The following is a 23,439-nucleotide window of genomic DNA, read 5'->3' on the forward strand; positions in this document are numbered from 1 at the left end:
GGCAGTATATGTATTTTGTGAAAGTTTGCCAGTATTAACTCTCAGCGCCACGTGGGCCGCCGGCCGCCCACAGAAATTCGACGGCAGCAGGCCACTACGTATCTTCGAATTTTACCCAGCAGGCCATGTGAGTCGCCGCGAATTACAATTAAGAGTGAAAATTTATTTTCGATTTTTTCTAATCCTGACCAGTGAAAGTTGCATCAGCAGGCCGACAATATAAGTTGTGCGTTCGAAGAACACAGCCAATTCTTCTGCTAACAACTTATCCAGATCGTAATCAAGTATTGATGTCATCCCTAGTGGTGACATCCGTCTGTCATTTTTGGTAGGATCACTATGTACCAAGCAGCCGACGGGTAAAGCTTGAAGGTGTCCCGCCGGCAGCCCACATGGCCTGCTACAAAAGTTACTTAAGATCGGGCGTTACATGCTATGAAACAAGAGCGTATTCCGCGCGCCGCCCACATGGCCTGCTAATTCAGAAAAATCGTTTGTTTTATGGCGCTGAGAGTGTTAACAATCAGTCAATCAATCAAGTGTTATGATCTTTAATACAAAGATCGAACACTTAGGAAAAAATCCTTCGATCCGGTTGGATTCGAACCAACGTCTTCTAGCAAACCGTGGCAGATGTTATACCAACTGTGACGATGGTACCTCTTTCATCGTCATCCCATCATTTTTAAGCTATTGCTCGTTCGCTACGCTGACCTCCCTGAGTTAAAAAACTCTAGGGATTGCACATTTCAAATAAAGTAAATGCTATGGAATACACTTTGTATCATAATTGTGTGGAATCAAGATTCATGTCGTCTTTCCATACATCTTTATCTATCACGTAATGTTCAATTTTGTAATATGACTTTTCAATTAAAATACTTTTTTTAAACTTCGGAAATGATAATCTTAATATATACTCTGTAATCTTATTGTAAAAACGTATACAGTTCCCCATGAAAGAATCGTTTAAATTGGTTAAACGAAATTGTGCTACCATTAGTTTGGACTTAGTTTTAATGTTAATATCAAGGATATCGTCTTTCTTAATTAAATTATGTTTATATATATTTTTTGTAACAATTACCAAGTACCGAATTCGGAGTTTATAAAAATTATCTCATCTGGTTTCCTATGTAGTGTGACATCATTAGTTTACTGGAATTGGGTCCAGTAGTTAAATAGTGTAAGACAATAGAACTACGTAGTGTAACATCCATTAATACAACATGAAAATAAATGTCACTTTCAGTTTTCCTTTTAAAAAACATAGTTTTATTCAAGCCACATTTGTTTGACTTGTGTAAAAATTATTGCACTATTTGTTTATTAATTTGTCTTCTCACCAAATCTGCAGCAGAACTCCGTCTCAGTCCCTCCGTCTTACCACCCCATCATTCCACGATAAAATGGCAAAATACTCATCATTTATTAGACTCAACAATTTTACTTTAACCTCCTGCCTACTCAGAGACCGTTTTTTAGAATATTTTTATGAATCTTTCAGGGATTGTTGTGAATATTTTATAAAGTATGGGAAAAATATTGAAAAAAATATTTGTTAATATATATTTGTCGGACAACGGCACTATATTAAGGTGTCCTTTTAAAATTTTGATTGGTTGTAAGTGGACTAATTAGCAATTAAGTTAAATGAATATTTGAATAAAATATAATTTATTGAAAATAAAAAAACAACATTTTGTGTTCAAAAAACACAAAATGTACTTATTAAAAATAAACTAAAAAAAAACGAACAAAAAATATAAATATTTCTTCTAAAAAAAGAGATATTACGTGTATAATTTAGACGTTAATACTTGAACGAACGTAATAGATTAACAGAAACATATTTATTCTAACATTCATCTTCGTGAAATTCGGTGAAACAGTTTCTATTTGGCACAAAACACAGACACATTTCACTAATAAGGAACAATAGTTTCATTTCCTATGTGTAATAATGGCGAAAACCTAAGAAGTAAGAACTAAAAAGAAAGAAATCGGAAATAACTGATTGTGAAATCTAAAATCCTACGCATTTTTTATTGGTATTATGAATCATACCTAGTTTTTCTTAAACACACCAATCAATTTAATTTCGCTGAAACCTATATTACAATATCGATCTTTTTTATAGAAAAATATATTAGAAAATATTCTACAGAACCCGGATATAATTTTAACTGATTCGCAATAATAAGACTAAATAGCGAGAAATAGAATATGGAACCTCAGTGCGATATAGTCGGTCCCGCGGTGAACAACTTCTACCATCAACATGTAAGTTGCGTTTGGTATTATGTCATGTTTATTATTGCCTCACCGCCTTGACTCATAGGCTTTAAGGTCCTTTATATTTTAATAAAGCCTTACGTTCAAAGAATAATAATAGAATCCTGTCTTACCCGTACCATTACACTAAATCTAGTGGTGCCGTGTTTTTTTTTAATACTACCGTAACGGTGATTTTGATTTATTATCACAACTTATCCATGCACTCAAAGTAGTTAGGTATGTATTCACGTTTGTGTAAATTATTGCAATTAAAGAAAATGGGATAGTATGGCAGACCTCGTAATTATAAAAACATTTAAATTAAGATTTTCATCATCTTAAATATACGAAAGCTTTGTTATTTTGATTATGTCCAATTTATAAAGCAGCGCTCGCGGCACTGCTATATTAATAGAGATATTGTAGTATAATAATAGATCAGTAAAGAGATAGTGTCGTTATTCAAACACGTGTAGAATAATAAAAAATATATGAAAATTTTTAAAATTTTCTCATAACAGAGTTAAGCACCAATCATGATGCGTGTTCTAATCTGCGTTGCGCTTATTGCATGCGCATACGCATACGACTATGACGACGACGTGCAGCAAGTGCAGCAATCCTCTCTGTCCTTGAAAGGAGGTCACGGAGACTTCGAGTATCTCTCTAGCGCCAACCTTGAATAGTAAGTCTGTGTTCTATTCTTTCTTCAAAATGATAAATGCTATAAACTGTGAAATATATATAGATTTGATTGATTGGACTAAGCGACAAGCGATCATACATTATAAATGCTTTTATCACAAGCACGTCATGAAAATAATATGAAGTACATGAAACAAATTATGTATATGTGAAATTTTATACTTACTTTAATATTTAAACATAAAAAGCTATCAGAGCGGTTACACATGACGACTTTTAAACGCGATGCGCGATTCGCCTTTTACTCACACGCGCGATTTTAAGCAGTGGTGCAAGCGCGCCACTGCATCGATTCAAACGCGCGATTCCATCGCCACACTTGGGATTTATCGGCGATTACATCGATGCAATCGCGCGTTTGTATCGATGCAGTCGCGCGTTTGTATCGATGCAGTCACTGCTGAAAATCGCCGTATGTAACTCTTAGTTTGTTCATAGAATTTTTAAACCTCTATCCTAAAAAATTGCCATATTACAGCTGTGGCCTTATTTTGTAAAAATGTAAAAAGGTTTCATATCGTCATACTACCAACCTCTTTTTCTCGTCCTATCGATGGCATAGACTTGCATTTCAGAACTATTGGACATGTTTGCCATCGTGGTCAAAGCATTTGTTAATAAGCGTAAGGTTCTTGCTGATTGTTGCCCAGAGTGCCCCAGACGACTGTAAGTTGACAGTTGGGGTTCAGCTGTCAACTTACACTATTAAACCACATACTTGAAACTAGTTCCTAACAATTGGTGAAAACTAAATATTTTGTAATTTGTTTTATAAATTAGCATCTAAAACAGTGCCTATCTAAATCTGTCTAAATATAATTAACAAAGGAAAGTATGATGGTCTTCCATTTATTTATTTATTTTACCGAAAACAAAACATATAACAATCAAATTACATTGATATTAAGTATGATATTACAAAGTTATGTTCCAGATTATAATGCTACTTATGTTGACACATTATTTTGCTAGTAATTTACTTACTTGGTTGAAATAATTATATATTAATATAATGTAAAATAATTATATATTAATATAATATAAAATAATTATATATTAATATAACAATTTTATAATTATAAATATTACAAAAAGTCAGTTAGTCCCAGTCACTTAAGACTTTCATAGCGCCCGACCTGTTACACAAAAATATTATAAGGTATGATAAGTAGTTTGTAAAATATACATTATTCGCTATATAGACCACGTAAAAGTATATGTTATCACTTACGTTATATCCTGAACGAGGCATGCGCTGAAAATAAGGGAATCACCACAATAATCGACACGGTATCGCATTAAGGCTACTAACAGATTGATTTCATCAATTAACTGTATGCAGACAAGAGTCTGCAAGTAGTTAATGCTTGACGTCGTTATCAACGTCATGCAGTTGAGGTCTCGGCTGCATGAAGTTGATTACGACTTCACGCACTAATTGCAGCCAGAAAAACTTTATCTACCAACTCAATGGCCGGCCTAACTACCTCACACAAATTTTAATGTCATGTTTTTTCCTTGCAGCATCTTAGGAAATAGAACTCAAAAAAGCCATTTCGGAAACTCTACTCACGGTTTCAGACAAAACATGACACTTGTACAAAATCAAGCGAAATTGGAAATTGGAGTCTGCTATATTGAAGTGCCGTAAGTATCACTCACCATTTTTAATCAAGTACTTACCAATCATTGTGCATAAGGCATCGAGTATATAACCAGAAACAGATACGACATAAGGACCATCCATCCCTGGTAACTCATCTGATAAATGGGCTTTATATCACTTTTAAATATTAAATCGTTTGCGCTGAAATCACAAATTAAAAAGCTGAAAAGTACATAACAGCGCCAACAACTGACCTGTTGTACGTCTCCGTATATTCCAAAAATATTCTGTATTTATTGTAATAAAGATAATATCTCTAACTATGGGGGGCTGTTCTATTCGGTGGTGTGTGAAAAACAGCAAAACATCTAATTACAAAACAAACAGAATCACATTTCATAGGTAATAAATATTTTTACATAATTTTTAAATTTTCGTCTACTATAGCATAGCTCAAGTTAAACTGGTGCATTTGAAGTGAAACAATTCACGACACCCGTCAATTGTTTCGAATTCGGGCTGGCCAATCGGAGCACAGTTATTACCGTAATGATGTGGCAGAATAGTTTTCAAACAAATTAAATGACGTTTCGTCTCGATTCAGGTATCAAATTCATTTGTGGAAGCGCCATTGCGTAAAACTATAGTCAAAAAAGACTTGAATAACAAAAGCAGATTGTCTTGATCACGGAAAGTATTTATGTGGTCTGTGGATAAATGAATACAAATGTTTATTTATAAAGAGCAACCCCTAGAGCGAGGTTGTTGCGAATACCAGCATCCTCATCCGCATCCGTGGATCCGCATGAATTGATGTTTGATGTTTTCAACATGATGCTGATATTCATTGCGGATGCTCGAGTCGTGACATGATCTAAAAGGCACGCTGAAATAATTTACAAACCTCCCAAAAACAGAATAAGTCGAAATAACAGTTCAGCTGTTGTCTTTATAATGTAACTTTGATAAAATTCCAGAACGATATATTATATATATATATATATATATATATATATATATAATAAAATGACCATCCGCCAATGTGTAAAAAAACCTGCATCAGAAACAACCCTAGGATTTCTTGCCCATTCTTCTCAACGGAATCTGCCGTACAAATGAGTAGATATATAGATAGATATATAGAGTAGTGGAGTTTATTTAATCAATGTGACGATTTCAAAGTGCAATTTGCTCACCTATGAAAGATTATCTTACTTTGAGTTGGTTTGCAAACATGTAATGGTACATGCAATAGTAGCAGTGTAAGTACATGTTCTGAATGTCATATTAGGTTAATATTTATAATAAAAAGCAAAATCTCTCGATGCAGGTAGGATTCGAAGGCCAAACGCACTACTATTTTCGCTCTTATTGCATGGACATGAACATTGACTTACAATTATATGGACGTCGGGTCCGCGCTTAAAAGTGTCCGCACTTGTAAGGCGCTAAAATCGTATACAGAGCGCCAAACTCCGCTTTAGTCTTCATTTGTTCGACTGACAGAGCGATACTGCGATGACATTACAATTTAAATTTCGAATAGGTTGACTTGGGACATTTTTTTCGCGGGTTTTGTATTAGACCCGTCGTCCATTTATTTGTAAGTCAATGGACATGAAGCTCTATCTGAACGGCTCAAGCCGGTTTCGCGACAACGTGTGTGGTGACTCTGTTATTCTACATTATCGCAACAGTTGCGTAATAACATTTCCGCAAGTATTTTGATTCGGTATGCAATCGCATTTATAAATTTTAATTACAACTATTATATATCCACTATTGTAATACTTGCTATTTGTTAACAGAACTGCAACTTTAGTACGGGATGGCAAAGCACAAGCTGGGAATGGGGTAAGAATTTAAAAGAATAAATGACTTTTTATTGCACATTACGACACAATGACAATGTAGTCATTATAGTTCCTTGTGAAAGAGTTCGTCCTGGGTAATACTGCTGTACCTATTTCTGTCACCAATCAGTAATGTGAGCATTACTGCTTTCCGGTTTTAAAAGATAAAGAGGGGCAGTACATCCCCGGACGAGCTCTTGTACAAGGAGCTCTACTGCTTATAAAAGTTATACTTATCTGATTAATTACTTGCGTATGTAACGTCGTCTCATATTCTCCAAGATCCAGGGAAGCAAATTTATGAACACATTTCTTGATGTCGGAATTAAGCGCAGACTGTAGATAATATTTAAGAGGATGTCAATATGGGCATGACATTTTTAACCGACTTCAAAAAATTTAAAATTTTTCAATTCGACTGTATTTTTTTGTATGTATGTTAACTCCGGCAAAAAAATTCTGAACCGATTTCTGTTGGAAAGAGAGTTCCTTGGTCCCATTGGTCCCATTTAAATGTGAAGGAAATATTCCACCTCTAAGGGTGGCAAACTAGGGGATGAGTGCGGTTTAGCCTACTTTCCGGTAACCGATTTCTATAAAACTTGGTAAATCGATGTAATTCCACGAACTTTTGTTCGGTCGGTTTTTTTAATGAAAAGGTTAGGTATCTAGTTTTCAAATCGCAGCGAGCTGAGCGAACGAAGATTTTTTCTTGCAATCTACCCAAATCATGCCGCATAAAAAAATTACTCATTTTCCGAACAGAGTTTCGGCCGTTCCTAATGATCTTATACAAATTCATTAGCCGTGACTCAACAGATATGCATGAAATTTGAAACTAGCATAAAGAATACTATACTGTAAGTCGTGAAGGGGTCCCATTTTGAGTTTTGACCTCTGATATCTATGAGATAATTGAGGTGAAACGTAGTTTGTTTTTGTTTTTTGTTTGTCGAAGTAAATGGACTTGCCCTTGACCACTGAAGAAAAAAAAACAATGTAAGTGCCAAGCCTCCGGTTACTATTAGAACCGCTGACGCCAAGACTGAGACATTCCTATTTGAAAGACTATGAAATCTTTATAATGATTAGTCGTAGTTTAAAATTTCAAAAGAAATAACAAATTCTGGACTGCTAATATAATTTAAACTTTACTTGTTGACATATCGCTGAAAGTTCAATATCATCAATATCTATTATTGCAAGTTACGACGTTTTGGTTTTATATTGAAATTTCAATAATTGTGCTGCCATCCAGCGGCTAATAGCTGAACGACGACGAATCCGAGATGCATGTACTTAGTTCTCCAAAAAAGGAGCGACCATATAGCAGCGGCACAAAGGTTTACATTCATTTCTTGTAACAAAAAAAAATTGTTACGATAAACAGAAAATTTAAATTCCTCTGCATTAACTACTTTACATTACATTACAAATTTCAGTCTCAACCACATCTCAGCCGCATCAGATCCTGCTGCAGAGGCTACATCAGGAATATCCATAACTTCTATAAATGCGATCCAGTTTGCACTCAGGAGTGCGTTAACGCCTTGTGCACCGCTCCGGATACTTGCACCTGCTTCCCTGATCACGTAAAAAATCTGGCTGGTTTCTGTACTCCTACGTGTCCGATTGGCTGCCAAAACGGACAGTGTTCTGGAGGAGAATGTCTGTGTAAACAGGGATATAAACTAGATTTGCAAAGTGGACGATTCTGCATACCAGCTTGTCAGGAAAATTGTGGAGGCATTGGTAAGTAATAGTTAATTGGCTACTATTTACGTACAAAAATACCTTATAATAATGTAAATATATACTAAATAAATTAGTTCCCCTTCACATGGCTATGCTATTACATGGTAATTGCCTTCTTTTAAGTCTCCCAACTCACAGTGTTTAAACATTAAAAGCTATTCTAAGCGCTATGTATAATATTAAGCAGTATTGGCCCATTTCTTCTTAGAATGCATCTTTTTTGTTATGCCTTACATTACTGATGTTGGAAATAATCGATTAACTTTTAAGTCCTGAAAATAGGAAATATTATAAGAAGAAATCAATTTCATATTCAGGAAATTGTACCGCCCCGAACACGTGCGACTGCAAAACGGGTTACAAGTCCTCACCAGAAGGATCTTGCAAACCGGTGTGTGACCGTTGCACGAACGGAGACTGCGTGGCGCCTGGAGAATGTCGCTGCCATCAAGGCTTTGCAAAAGATCAACAAGGAATTTGCACTCCTCGATGTGAATTGTGAGTTAAACTTTAGAAACAATTGTACCATTAAAAAAACCGAACATTAAAGAACTTATGCTTTACTCACTACGCGTAACGGATGTGTTTGATTAAATGTGATGGTTGTGTATAAAGATTCTTGCATTTAGAAACCACCAAGAGAAATCAAAATTTACATAAAATATTGCGCAAAAATAATAATAGTCCATATTGGCAAACGTTTATTGAGAAAACTACCTAAAGTACTTAATGTTATTGGAAATTCTTCTATTTTATTATCACTACATATTTAATAGACTCGTGTATAGAGCATATGACAATTATCTAATAAGAACCCAAAGGTTTTTAATGGTAAAGAACTTTAATTTGTTGTGGGTAAAATCTGCACTAATTTTAATACTGACGTTAAATGCATTACGCTACAGCGGTTACCATAGTACTCCAAATGGCTGCAAACCGATATGCAACTCCTGCACTAACGGCGAATGCGTCGGGCCCAATGAATGCCGTTGTAACCAAGGCTACGCCAGAGATTATCAGGGACAGTGTATTCCTCAGTGCTATCCGTAAGTAAATTTTTACACCACATTTCTGGCCCATATTATGAAGTTTTACTAACTTTTGCTGGCCAAATCCGACATAGAATGTTTAATAACCAAACGTTGCTTGGCAAACAATGATGGCGTAGAAGAAGAACATTTTTCTCAATGCTCATTATTTAGGATAGCTCTGGAAATGGATTTTAAATGCTAAATAGGTAATAGGCATATGTACAAGTAATACTTACCTGGATTGATACGTATGATTTTTTAATCAAATATGTAGTTATGTTTTTGATACATATTATTAATACTTACTGCACGATAGTAGATGAAAATAAACAAAATTATAATTTTTTTTAATAACCTGAATGTTTGCAATCTCTCCCTTCAAATCCAACAATCATTACAGATGACACAGTAGTGATAATTAGTGAATTGAAATTTTTATTATAAAAATTCTTCACGTCGTCAAGATTAGTATTATTAATAACCGAATCTTTTCTCACATGTTTTGGACATTTATTTAACGTGTTTGCACAAGACGTCCGATTCACCTCAGTTCCGAATCCGAGAAATGACGGTCCGAAATGTCACAGGTGTCCGAAGTATCATTTTATATCTAAGTGTACTAGCGATATTACACAAGCGAGCACAAGCGACATGCGAAGTGGGTCTGAGCTTTCTAGATTTGTATAGTCTCGGAATGGGAACAAATACGAATCGGATGCGTAAACGCGCTTATTCTACATTGAATTTGTCTATAGTATACAAAGAGTATATGTATATTTACATAATCGAGGCGGCCAGCCAATAGTGATTTGTATGAGAATTCTAATTCCAAATAGCCATGAGATTGAAAAAATATATATATACTTAAGTTATACAATTTCACACTATAACAAAGTATTAAGTAGTAGTAGAGCTCCTTGTGAATGAGTTCATCCAGAGAAGTACTGCCACCTTACCTATATCTGCTGCCAAGCAATAATGTCACCATTACTGTGTTCCCGTTTTGAAAGGTGAGGGTGCTGGTGAAATTACAGGCACATGGGACTTGTCAACTTATGTCTCAGGGTGACGGGCGCAGTGGCAGTGCCCCTCAGATCTTTGTGATTTAAAGCTCTGAGAGGCACTGCAACTGTTATGGATAGGCGTCTAGCTTACCATCAATTGCACGACGTGTTCCTCCCGTCACTTATTATTATAAAAAAAAAATTGCTTGCTCATGTTTATACACAAATGTTTATTAAAATTTTCAGTTCGTGCGGACCGGCAAGTCGATGTGTATCGCCGAATGTTTGCGATCCTCCAGTCCGCCCACAACCACGTCAACCCTATCAGCCTGATCAGACGTTCTACCAACCAACTCAACCTCATAATCTGTACCCCTTACTCCCTCAGAATCTGAATGGTACTGATCCTTTACCTCAAGGCGTTCCACAATGCGCTCAACCCTGTTTGAACGGATTCTGTATCGGAAATAACAAGTGTAGCTGCAATGCTGGATATGTGCCGGATCAGAGCGATCCTAGTGGATTCATGTGAGTTTCCTAATACATATTTGATAGTAAATGGTTACTCGTCACTCTTAGTACCTGAGTCTTCCGAGTCGAGGCGCCTAATTGCGATTCACAACTGGCCGATTGGAAACTTTTGAATTTTCAAATCGGAGCAATAGTTGATTTAATTCACAAATTATAAAGATATAGTAGGAATCATTTTCATCTTCTCGCTTGGAAACCCGTCTGATTTCGAGACTCGGATAGACTACCCGATCGGTTCTATTCCGATTTCAATCAAAATCAGCATACTGACCTGATCTTGTTTACAACATATACCTATATTATAATTATTAATACAAGGAACACAAAAAAAATTCATTCGATCCAGCTGGACTCGAAACAGCGCCTTCGCCAACGTGCCAAAAAATGTCGTTAAAAATGTTTTTGTTATTGGTTATAATAAAAACAAAAACAATGACAAAAAAATTCGTGAGGTCTGCTAATTCGTTCCGTAGCTTCATTTGGAGAGCGTCAGTCACAATATGGTGAAGGCGATGATTCGAGTCCAGCCGGATTAAATGAATTTTTCTGTGTTCGATCTTTCTAACAATATAACAAACTAGTGGAATAATTTCCCAAATTACGAGTATAACTTTTTAATAAAAAAAACCGACTTCAAAAATTCGTGGAATTACATCCGTTTCCCAAGTTTTATTGGAAAGTTCGGAGTTTAACAGAAAATGCGTGAAAACGGATTCATCCTCTAGTTTGTCACCCTTAAAGGTTAAGGTAATATTTTCTTCAAACTTGAATGGGACCAACACTGAAATACCCTCTTTCCAACAAATAAGAATCATCAAAAGGTTCACAAATGCCGGAGAACCTCCTCCTTTTTTGATGTCGGTGAAATGTAATTTAATGTCATGGTAGTAAAAACATCGTAATATTATTTATGCATTGAAACAATTTAGTAACATGACACTCCCAGAATTTCACGATTCAAATACGTCGCTATAAACCTTTAATAGATGACACCTTTATAATATTTAAATCAAATGATTAAGCTCCACGGCACAAAACGATTTTTAATTTTCAATTTTTTATTGTCTTAGGTGCATTCCTAGCTGCCCCGGCGGGTGCCCCAATGGAGTATGTTCAGCACCCAACTTCTGTATCTGTAACATCGGCTACATCAAGGACCGCAGCGTGAAGGGTCGCGCTGTCTGTATTAGACGCGAAAAGAGAAGCTTAAACGTAGCCGAGCTCCTCGTTTATATGATCCCTGATAACGCATACTAAGATTTTGTAATGGTATTCGAAATTCTTTAGTATTTTTTTTTAATAAAAATAACTTTCTGTACGACAGACACCGTTGTTTCATTTAAATATTTAGATGCAGATGCTGCACCGACACTTTTTTTTTATACGTGACAGGGAGATGACTCCATTCCACCTAATGTAAAATGGAAAGTGGAATCCAAACGTGAAATAACTTAGTGCAGTGTTGATACAACCACTGCCCTAGCCACACTGCACGCCTGCAAGATGCCTCTTCACACCTCGTTTGAAGAACTCCATATCGTAAGACGGAGGGAATACGTGCCCTGAAAGGTAGTTTGTCAACTGTGCTACAGACGAAGGTGCCACCACATCTTGTAGTTCGCGATGGAATACGGCTAGTTGTAAAGCGGCGACTACGGAGGCCAGTACACGTGGTTCGTGGTTCGTGGAGCAGGAAAGGGGAGAGCGGGATAAGGTTGAACAGTTCTTCAGAACACTCGTCATGGTACATCCGATAAACTGTAACTTCCGTATAGCGATATGTACTATACCTGACATATTTTATTCATTCAGTCTATGACCAAACAATCTACGATGATGAAGGTTCAATATCTAAAGAAAAAAGAAGAATGGTAAAGAAATTGAAAGAAAATATGTTTTGAGTTTTAGTTTTCAAAATTAGTTGGAAGCAATTGAGACTTATGACATGTTTTTCTTAAATAATGGAGCTTGAATATAAGAAACTCCTTACAAAACCCAAATTTTTAATTAGGAGGTCTTATCACTTCATCGCCTCTATAGTGACTTGACCGATTGATAAGAAAAACAGTATAAGGTTGCTTTTCCACCGGCAAAGCGAAACGAGGATTGAAATTTGTATGGCAAAATTTCAACTTCAGTAACAACAATTGTATAGCTAATTCGAACCGTAATTGTTTCTACAACTACATCACACATAATTCAAAATAAAAAAAAATTAAATAGGTAATCATAATAATATTTTATTGAATTTTCAAATTAATTCCTATTAATAAATATTGGTGTGTACAATAAGTAGAATTAAGAGACGTACGTAGTTTTTTTGATATCACCGCACAACCAAATCAAAATCGTTCTGCGACGATTCCGTAACGTGTTTATCTGAAATAAAAATAAAAATAAATATCGAATATATAATATCGACAATGAAACTGACCTCACCTATTTCTTCCAGTGCCTTGCCATGAGATTACAGTGAGTTATTGCTAGCGACCGCGTAAAATGTAGTTTCTTCTTGTGACCGTTAGGGGCGCTGTATAATTTGCCATACAAAATTGTGAAGTTATTTACGCGATCGCGAGCGACATCTGTTACAGTAAACTCGTCATAAAGGCACTGGTCTATCTTGATACGCTCACCATACATATAACCGGTATAGGAGACCCATCTACATACAATTCGAAGTCTCGATGAAATACTTTCTTTCTTCTTTATAATATAATTTGGTAGGATTGCTAGACTACTGTCGTACTAAAATTTTCATTTACATTTCACACAACATAAAAATCCGGTTCTGCAATTATCATTTATTATTTCTTTACTGTACGGAAGAACACTAGCTGTTAAACCAATAAGAGTCACAAGATGTTAAACCTACTTTGAGAATCAGGGAATATAATTATCTTGTAATGATCTAACCATATCCTAGTTTTATGTTTTGCTGTTAACTAAGACTTGGAAATAAATACTTGGATTATTATTATTATTATTATTATTATTTACTATGTTTTTTCTTTTTCTTTTTCTTTTTTATTTAAATACCGTAATCATTCAATGTATGTACGCTGTGTGGTTTCTTTTTGGAATAAATTATTTATATTTATTTCTATTACTGAACATACAAAATCTCTTATTATTTAATAAGCGCCTTGCTACCTTCCTGTAATTTAAGGCAAGGCATAAAATATGTTGCTTGTTACCTATTTCTGCCGCCAAGGAGAATTACTGTGCCCCGGTTTTGAAGGGTAAGGGTGCTGGTAAAATCACGCATAGGCACACATGGTAACGGGCGCGGTGGTAGTGCTTCTCAGATATTTGCAATTTAAAGCTCTGAGTGGCACTATAACTGTTATGGACAGGCGTGTAGCTTATCACTTGATGTTATTAAAAAAAAACGCAATTTTGATCCGAAAAACTAGTTCCATTTTTTCTAATTGCCTTTTGCCTGTCAACCCTTGACCATAGAACATGAACCGCTGGATAATACCGTGACTAAGGAATACGAAACTGCTCTGTAATATGTGAAGAATAAAAAGTCACACCGAGTTAAGAAGACCTGTTTCTACAATATAACCTTTTTTTTTTAAATACGAAAATGGATATATGTTGTTTATCCCAATTATAAATTATTTTCTCTCTACTAAATATTTCAAAATATTAAAACAAACATTAAATTAGCTTAAACAGAACATTGTTGTTACAGGCGCCAACATCTTTTTACATGTAGCTATTCTGCATCAAACGTTAAACCATGGTTACTACAGTATGATAATTATAATGAACAGTTAGTTACAGCAATAGACTGCTTATCATTCTTATATTGTCTCTACGTGTACCAATGAATCTTGATTGGTTAGTCAACACTAAGTACATAGTTCTATTTGTAAATTCTAATAAAATAACGAAATGAAAAATGAACAATGTTCATCAGTTCAAAGTTATACAAAGTAAAATATTTAGTATTTTTCATTGACTTACAAATAAATGGACGACGGGTCTAATACAAAAACCACGAAAAAAATGTTCCAAGTCAACCTATTTAAACGTACCGACATGTCAAGGAATATTAAAAAGCTAAAACGTTGAATTTAAATTGTGATATCATAGCAGTACTGTCTAATTTTGCTTGCTTCGCTGTCAGTCGAACAAACAAAGACTAGAGCGTGAATGACGCTCTGTATACGATTTTAACGCCCTATAAGTTCGGACACTTTTAAGCGCGGACCCGACGTCCATATAATTGTAAGTCAATGATATTTATAGAAATATAAGTTATAGATTATACATAATTAAAAGTATTCTATTTACTTTCAACGACGTAACTGCCACCGCTGACATATCCCATTTTCTTTATCAGAATAACAGCTAATGCTATTATCACCAATAATATAAATACAGCAGCCACTACGTAGAAAATCCAGACGAGGGATGAGCTGAAAACATTTTAGTATTATACTTTGGTCCATTATCTATGGTTATTTAAAGATGTTTAACCATTCGTTACAAAAACCTCACCTTTTCTTATTAGCACTCTGTCCCTCTTGAAGGCTTTTGTTTTCTACAAGAATAAATTTTGTCGATGATTCTATAACTGACGACGAAGGGAATTCCATTTCAGTTGTAACAAGGTACTGTTCAGTAGTAAAGTCAAATGTAGATGTAAACTCTCCATTAGTTGTAGTGCGTAAGTTCATAGTTGGATAAGTTGATTGTTCGCCCAACAGAGGATATTTTTTTTTTATTTGAACAATTTCGTGACAAATAGTTTTTTGGCATTCTATGGAGATAATATTATTACAATTTATAAAACAGTCACACTTGCCACCATCTTCTGTAACGTTTATTGCAACGTAATTTGGATCGCAAACACATTCATAAGGTGCGACGCAAGTGCCCTCGCAGTTCTTGCAAATCGGTTTACACATAGGCTCATCGATGAATTCAGCAGTTTCATTCTGTCCATATCCATAATCGCAGTGACAAATATTAGGAGCGACACATTTTCCACGACCACAATCGTAATCGCATTTAGGAACACATTCAAAAGTGTTCAAACCGATGATGTACCCCGAATCACATTCACAAAATTCTGGAGCCATACATGTTCCGAATTTACATCCTTTGGAACAATACGGTTCGCAACATGTAGGAACACAAGATTCTTTTAGAATGTAACCCGAGTCACAAGCACATACATTCGGTGCAATGCATTTCCCATTTCCACAGTCGACGGTACAGTTGAGTTGACATGAAAATTCAAAATTATCGCCTAGTTCCAAAACGTATCCTGTGTCACAAGTACATTCGAATGGAATTTCACAATGTCCATGTTCACAACTCGGACATAATGGTGTACATGTCCCGTTATTAAGTTCATATCCAGCTGAACATTCGCATGTGTTTGGAGCTACACAAGTTCCACCGTTACAACTGCTTATGCAGATGGGGTTACAACTGTCGTTAATATACTCATAGTTTTCATCACAAGTGCATTCACCTGGACTTGTGCAATGGGAACCGGTTCCACAAAATTCACAATAAGGTTTGCAAATACCGTTTTCGGATTGGTAACCTTCAGAGCATTCGCATGTATCTGGAGCCACACATTTACCATTTATACAAGCTGTTGTACAAATTGGTTGACATGTTCCATTGATTCTTGCATAACCATGCAAACATTCACATATATTCGGTGCTGTACATTCGCCATGTTCACAGTCTCCTGGGCAATACGGCGTGCAGTGAAATAAATTGGATGGATTGGTAATATATCCGCCGTTGCAGGCACAAACATCGGGACTTTGGCAATAACCATTGACACATGACGGCTCACAAATTGGGCTACAAATGGGCCTGAAAACGACATACAATAAGTATTTCATATTTTGGTCAAAGATTCTTAGATGTGTAGAGAATTTTAAGTGTGTAATGAATCATAAAGCCCCGTTCATTTACGATTCGATATAAATAGGTATTATTACATATAAAATTCAATAAGTGATAAAAGTACATACGTGTCCTCTCCCCCTAACTCGTCCTCCGAGTCTTCGTGGGTGTAGCCTTCGCAACAAACTTCGACGGTTCGCCAGTTTTGTTTCTGTAACAATTTAATTGAAGGAACATTCTTTAGTAACAGTACAGCTCCATGTGAAAGAGTTTCTTCAGGAAAGTACTACCACCTTACTACTCTTTTTGCCGCCTAGCAGTAAAGCGAGCATTGCGTTCAGAGTGGCGCAGTGGCAGTGCCCCTCAGATATTTGCAATGTATCGTATAGATATGCAATGTAAAGATATGCTCTAGGCTCTGAGTGACCCTGTAACTGCTGTAGGCGTTTGTCCATGGTGTAGTTGCAGATCTGTGTCGCTTACCAACAGATGCACGATTTGTTCACCCCGTCACTTTCTTGTATCATAAAAAAGGTGCCAAATTATTCCTAGTTTTATTTTGTAATATATTTAAGCTAAATGAGATAAATGCGGTCCTAATCAAGGACATACGACATTGAGAAAAATGGAAGTAAGTTAATTTGCTGCTCCGTGAACCCTGTTAAACCGTCCAAAATAGCTGCACTTTTATTCAGTAGTTAATGTGCTCACCTTCCCTCCGTGCAAAACTAATAAAATAAATAACACAAGCCACTTCTGATTTCTGCAAAGCAACAGCTGAATCGATTGATTAAGGGCCTAAATTCCTTTAAATATAAAATATCCTTCAGAATGTCGGGAAATGTCAATAATGCTATTAAAAGATAAAGAACGCAAACGGATTTTGGATTTTGAAACTTCGTCTTAAACTTTGCAATTTGAAACTTAGCAATTTTCATCAGGGTAGCTTGCGTATTAGGTGCAAATTCGTAAATAAAAACATACACTCAACCGTTAAACCTTAGTTATAAACAATAGACTCGCTCTACCTATATCAAAATTGCAAATGGACAACACAGGGCCATTTATAATGGCTATTAAAATCTTTAACAGAATCCATAAGGACATCTCAACCCAAACGCAGTATAGTTTATTTATAAAACATCTTAAAGCCCATCGAATAAAAAATTGTATTACAGCTTACAAGAGTTTTTTGAGAAATAAACTTTAAATTGATAATAATAATGGTAGTAACCGTTAGTAACACTATATTTTAAAATTAATTTCTTAAAATATTTTAATAAAGTATCGTTCTTACTTTTATTATTAGATTTTATATTGCAATAGTTTTATAAAATTTTACAGATAATTTTCTTTTTATGTTTATGTTTTTATTTTTATGTTTATATATTTATAATATTTTTATTTGCGGCGCCCTGACGGGGTCATGTTGAGATCGTGTATTAAAATTTTGAGAACTATATAACACATGGAAGCAATAAACACTAACTTTGAGTTTTTGGTGAAGAGGAATCTACTTTAAGTGGAACTTCCATAAGCTAAACAAAAATATTTTTACCGTCACTAGACCTTCTGTGGGCACATATCTTTGTCGAGTTTTGGTGCACTTTCCACCCCACCAACACGTCGTGCTATATTGTTCCACCACAGTTTTCCAGCGCAGTTCTGTAGCTGTATACGTATACCTAAAATAAAAAAAAATTCAAACCCTCAATAGGAATGTTTACATTTCATAAATATTTTAAAGGACTTTTTTAACTAATTGTTTAGCACCCCTCAAGCATTATGTAAATATATACAACATAGTTAATATCCATCGTGCAGTGAACAGCACGACAGCTACATCTCAGTTTGGACTGTTTTTATCATGAGATAGAGTTACATTTCAATTTCAATTTAAAAAATGCACAGAGAGTACTAGTACAAAGGAAAGCACTTATTTTTCAAATAATAGGGGTTAAAGTATGAAATTGCCGATTTGTACTGAAAATCTAAATTGTTTATTTTTTAAATTTTTAACAAATTTATTTAATCAAAATAGTTGCCATTATTATCTATACATTCTTGTCACGTAGATAATTGTCCAAATCACGAAAAAAATGGTAGTCCGTTGGAGCAAGGTCTGTTGAATACGGAGGATAACGAATGGTTTCTAGCTGCAGTTCCTGAAGGGTCAAAATGGTTTCTCGTGCTGTGGTGAGGTCTCGCGTTGTCGTGGAGCAATAATGGTGAAGATCGATTCATGAGTCGGGGCTGTTTTACTGCTAGTTTTGTCAACATGGTTCGGAGTTCGGCACAATAGACATCTGCCGTTATTGCTTGACCAGATCGGAGAAAACTATAGTGAATAACACCATGCTAAGACCACCAAACAGTTACCATTACCTTTTTATTGGTAAGTTTTGCTTTAGGACACTGTTGTGGCATTTGACCTGGGGTCATCCATTGCATTTTTCTTTTCCGGTTATCATAAAGAATCCACTTTTCAACATGTAATCATGTTACAATTCGATCCAATATTCCTCCATATCTGTATCGGTTCAACAAGGCAACACAAGTTTCAACACGCGTTTCTTTCTGCAGATCAGTCAAATCATGAGGCACCCATTTTTCGTATTTTTTTATTTTATTGATTTGACGCAAGTGAGTCAATATTGTGGGTAAGGTAACGTTAAACCATGCCGCTAATTCCTGGGTAGTTTGACTAGGATCGGCTTCCACTATCTCTCTTAATTCATCGTTATTCACCTGTGTGGGCGGTCTTCCTCGTGACTCATTCTTTAAGTCGAAATTTCCATCACGAAAGCGTTTAAACCAAAATCGCACGGTGCGTTCATTAGTAGACCCCTCTCCAAACGCAGCATTGATATTGCGGGCTGTTTCTGCCGCGTTAGTTCCGCGTCGGAACTCGTATTCAAAAATCACTCGAATTTTCGCAGTATCCATCTTTCTTGTCTAAATTTGTCAATTGAAAGTCGATATTCAAATGTTTCAAATTTAAAAAAAAATCACAGAAACCATTTGAAAAAAGTTTCATTCGAAAACCTCAAACCATGGAGATTCTATGAAAATTCAAAGAACCTATTGCAATGAAACGGCAATTTCATACTTTAACCCCTAATATATTCATGTGTTTTATTTATTTATATTTCTGGCAACATAATTATTAGGTCCACAATTGTGTCAGTAAAGCCTATGTTAATAATACTTAATAAATGATTTCATCCTCTGAGTGATTTTCCACAACTAAGTACAATTACAAATTTTTAGATATCATCTCATATAATGAACTACAATCCAAGCCGTCCCTTTGTGAAAATAGGCGTGCCACATAGTGTAACTATAAAATAAAATAAACAAACTCTGAGATGAAATCGAAGTCCAAAAATGTAAACAAAGTTGATACCGTTACAAAAAAGATTTAAAGAATAGTGGAAACGTGAAAATGTCTAAAAAAAGAATGCAAGATGTTTTTATATTTTGTATTAATATGTGTGCATGTACGAACAAAATATTATCCAATCATCATTTTTATTTAAAACACCATATTTAATAAGATACACTCAAGAAAAACATTCCAGTAGAAAGATTTTTATCCTATTGGCAATGATTCCGGGTTGCACATCCTTTGGCTACCCCTTTATTTATTAACCGACTTCAAAAAAGGAGGAGGTTTTCAATTCGACTGTATGTTCTTTTTTTTTGTATGTATGTTACGCGATAACTCCGGTATTTGTGAGCCGATTGTCATGATTCTTTTTTTGTTGGAAAGGGGGTATTTCCATAGTGGTCCCATTACATTTTGAAGAAAATCCCCCCCTCAAAGGGTGGCTGTTCACGCATGCAGATTCATTTTTATAAATAGCGCCTAACTTTAATTTCGGAGCAATTACTTTTAGCAATTATTTAGTTGATTTTGCTATTTCTCCAATTCAAGGCGTTTGTCTCTCGATATGCTTTGAGTAGTGTCGTAGTGAGAACCTATTTTTATTATCTCCAATATCAAGTCCTGTTTAGTGGCGAACTAGGAGATATTTCAATGAAACTTAGCAAATAGACGTAATTCCACGTACTTTTGAAGTCGCTTTTTTTAGTACTCTGTACTGAGATTATTCGGTTTACAAACACAAATACTTTTTAGCAGAACTGTTAGTAACAATAATTTATTGCTATAATACTATCACTTTATTAAGTACAAAATAAAAATAATAAATCCATTCAATATTATAGTGTTCATTATAATTAATAATAAAAACTGAAAAGTCAGTTTTTGATCATTAGGGATGGATAACGTCAGGTTATGTTCGTTTATTTTCTTTGTGGCGCTTGTTAACATGCTCCATACTGTATATGCCTCGAGTTGTTGCATGCTTCATACTTATTTCAAATAGTTTTTGAACAATTGCTAAAAAATTGAATGTCTTTTAACTTCTTCATGAAATACATTATTTCACCCTATCTTGAGTCAATGACATGTTGTCAAAAACAAAACTAGGTATATATATATATGTATATATATAAATAAAAATAAATACGCACACACTCTTAGCCCCCCCCGCACTAGGGAAAATTCTGTATGCAGGTGCCATGGATTCACACATAGACAACCACAAATTACATCCAACCTCACGAGAGATATAAATGTGGGCCATACAAATATTTCTCTCGGCCCGGGAATCGAACCCGGGACTTCAGCGTCGTAGCCGGGACCTCTGTGTCGTCGACGAGCATGGTAACTGTTCGCCTCGGAGGCAGTTAGTTATACCATATAATGTAAGCTAACAATTATTATTATTAGATGTCATCTTTAAGACGGTGTCCTATCCGTCTTAACATATATCGTATGACCTATCAAAAATATACAACATATTTTCAAACATCTAGGTGAAAAAGTGCAATAAGACTGACCCCACCCGTTGTCATTTTCCATATTTTCTTGTTTGTAGAATATAGTTGTTTATATAGAGCTACTTACAGTTGACGTTCTTGACAAATCTGGCAATCCACGTCGTACAACGTTAATGACACGAATAAGTACAAACTTAAACATCTGAATACCATTTTTTTACTTGTTCACTTCAAGTCTGGTTGCACAACAGAGAATACAAAACTCACGGGATATTGTTTATCTTCTGTAGTATAGCTATTAAATAGTGTGTCCATGATTTTCATAAATCGTGGACGTGAATTAGTAACTTTAGTGTGTCAAACAAGACAGAAGAAAACAACAATATGTTTAGACGCGAATGCAGTTAACTCAATGATGTAAGATCATTGAGTTAACTGCAGTTACTGGAAGGCTCGACAAAAAACCAAAAACTTTTATAACTAATTTAATTCAAAAAGTAAAATTACCAAAATAGTGATTAAAAATAAGTGACAATCGTTCGACGTGAGAAATCCCAGCGATAGATTAAAAATTAAATTGGCCAAGTAAACGCAATACGTGTACTGATCGAGCGCCTCGTGATCGATGCACCTGCTGTGCTTTCATTTTATATATGTATATGCGTGTTGATTCGGCAGCTTCCCTTTTGGTGCAATATCTAATCCAACTCGTGTGCACGGATTGTAACAAAAATAATATTGTTTTGTATATTTTGAAACTCAGTCACGATCACTAGTGATCCAATCTCCGTTGGTACTGATTTATAAATCAAACCAGATTTGAATTTTTAATGTGGATGCCAAGTGATAATAAATAATAAATAAATAAAAATGTTTATTTACTTTAACTTGGGCCTAGTTTACAATTCAGGGTTCGAAACTCCTTTTAAGTAAATATATACTTGTGCTAGGAGTCCTATGAAATTACTAGACTTCCTAGGAGTGATTTAAAATTACTAGACTTATCCTAAAAACTTTCGAAGGTGTGGTGACCGATCAATACATCCGGTGGTTGAATAAGAGTCCCTTGATAAAACCATACAATGTCAGTTTATTAGTCACTATTTATTTCAATATTTGGTCATCATTGTTTTACAATAATTCAGTTAATTCAATTACACATTTGTTAAATATTATTAATATTTTAACCAGCTCGTACTATTAATGGTATTCTATTAATCTAATGATAAAACAGAATCTTGTGAGGCTTAAGGTTGTCATCTAGTCATAGAGTTCATCCAGTGAAGTACTTTCTCCTTATTTCTGCCCCCAAGCAGTAATGTAAGCATTAGTGCGTTTTGGTTTTGTGTCCCTCCAAAAAGGGACATTTGAACTATGTCGCTAAATGACGGAAGCAGTGGCAGTGCCCATCAGATCTTTGTGATTTAAAATGCAATTGTTATGGACAGGCGTGTTGCTTATATACGACGTGCTCGTCCCATTACATGGTATTATTAAAAAAACTGTAGACAGTAGAATCTCATAATTATACAATAGTTTCGTAAATCGTATCACATTGTAATTAACTGTATCGCATTATCGATTCGCCGGTGTTCTGGAAAAGTAAATTCCTTTTCCAAGAGATTACCTTCACACACTTTTAACAAAAAACATTGAAAACTGGTATATTGCATACATTTTAGGTAATGTGAAATAAAAACGAAAAACCGTTAACAATTATGTACTTATAATTATTAATACAAAGATCGAACACAAAGAAAAATTCATTCGATCCGGCTGGATACGAACCAGCGCCTTCAATATACCCCTTGGTTGACGCACTAAGCTATGCAACAAACTTAACCAGGGGGTCGATTCAGAACCTTACGATAACTCAGTTGTCGACCGATTTTCTTCCGATGCAACACCCGAATCGAACGTCAAACTACCGCATTCGAAACCGAACC

The 23,439-nt window shown here is 35.2% G+C and overlaps 2 protein-coding genes across 2 annotated transcripts; one reads left to right on the forward strand and one right to left on the reverse strand.

Moving 5' to 3' along the window:
- Window positions 1–2,166: 2,166 nt before the first annotated feature.
- Window positions 2,167–12,080, forward strand: LOC113231760 (von Willebrand factor D and EGF domain-containing protein-like). Its single transcript, XM_026466278.1, has 9 exons — window positions 2,167–2,283; window positions 2,799–2,962; window positions 4,507–4,629; window positions 6,397–6,442; window positions 7,884–8,193; window positions 8,514–8,694; window positions 9,102–9,242; window positions 10,478–10,759; window positions 11,833–12,080. Exons 2-9 carry the CDS (start codon window positions 2,814–2,816, stop codon window positions 12,017–12,019), a joined length of 1,419 nt encoding a protein of 472 aa, XP_026322063.1. The 5' UTR covers window positions 2,167–2,283; window positions 2,799–2,813; the 3' UTR covers window positions 12,020–12,080.
- Window positions 12,081–13,041: 961 nt separating this feature from the next.
- Window positions 13,042–21,706, reverse strand: LOC113232050 (cell death abnormality protein 1-like). The gene is made up of 6 exons (XM_026466674.1): window positions 21,621–21,706; window positions 18,204–18,330; window positions 16,774–16,856; window positions 15,275–16,612; window positions 15,068–15,192; window positions 13,042–13,141 (listed from the first exon to the last, which is right to left on the reverse strand). Exons 1-6 carry the CDS (start codon window positions 21,704–21,706, stop codon window positions 13,089–13,091), a joined length of 1,812 nt encoding a protein of 603 aa, XP_026322459.1. The 3' UTR covers window positions 13,042–13,088.
- Window positions 21,707–23,439: the final 1,733 nt, after the last annotated feature.

Source organism: Hyposmocoma kahamanoa, unplaced genomic scaffold (assembly GCF_003589595.1).
Source record: "Hyposmocoma kahamanoa isolate Upper Pololo Valley unplaced genomic scaffold, ASM358959v1 66, whole genome shotgun sequence".
NCBI lineage: Eukaryota > Metazoa > Arthropoda > Insecta > Lepidoptera > Cosmopterigidae > Hyposmocoma > Hyposmocoma kahamanoa.

Excerpts from the sequence above, each read along its gene's own strand:
- LOC113232050 (XM_026466674.1), bottom strand. The coding sequence starts at position 21,706 with ATGGTATTCAGATGTTTAAGTTTGTACTTATTCGTGTCATTAACGTTG. Across the intron at positions 16,857-18,203 it reads CCACAGAAGGTCTAGTGACG|AAACAAAACTGGCGAACCGT; the intron begins GTAAAAATATTT and ends AAATTGTTACAG. Across the intron at positions 15,193-15,274 it reads CAGAGTGCTAATAAGAAAAG|CTCATCCCTCGTCTGGATTT; the intron begins GTGAGGTTTTTG and ends AAATGTTTTCAG.
- LOC113231760 (XM_026466278.1), top strand. The coding sequence starts at position 2,814 with ATGATGCGTGTTCTAATCTGCGTTGCGCTTATTGCATGCGCATACGCA. Across the intron at positions 8,194-8,513 it reads GGAAAATTGTGGAGGCATTG|GAAATTGTACCGCCCCGAAC; the intron begins GTAAGTAATAGT and ends TTTCATATTCAG. Across the intron at positions 8,695-9,101 it reads TGCACTCCTCGATGTGAATT|CGGTTACCATAGTACTCCAA; the intron begins GTGAGTTAAACT and ends ATTACGCTACAG.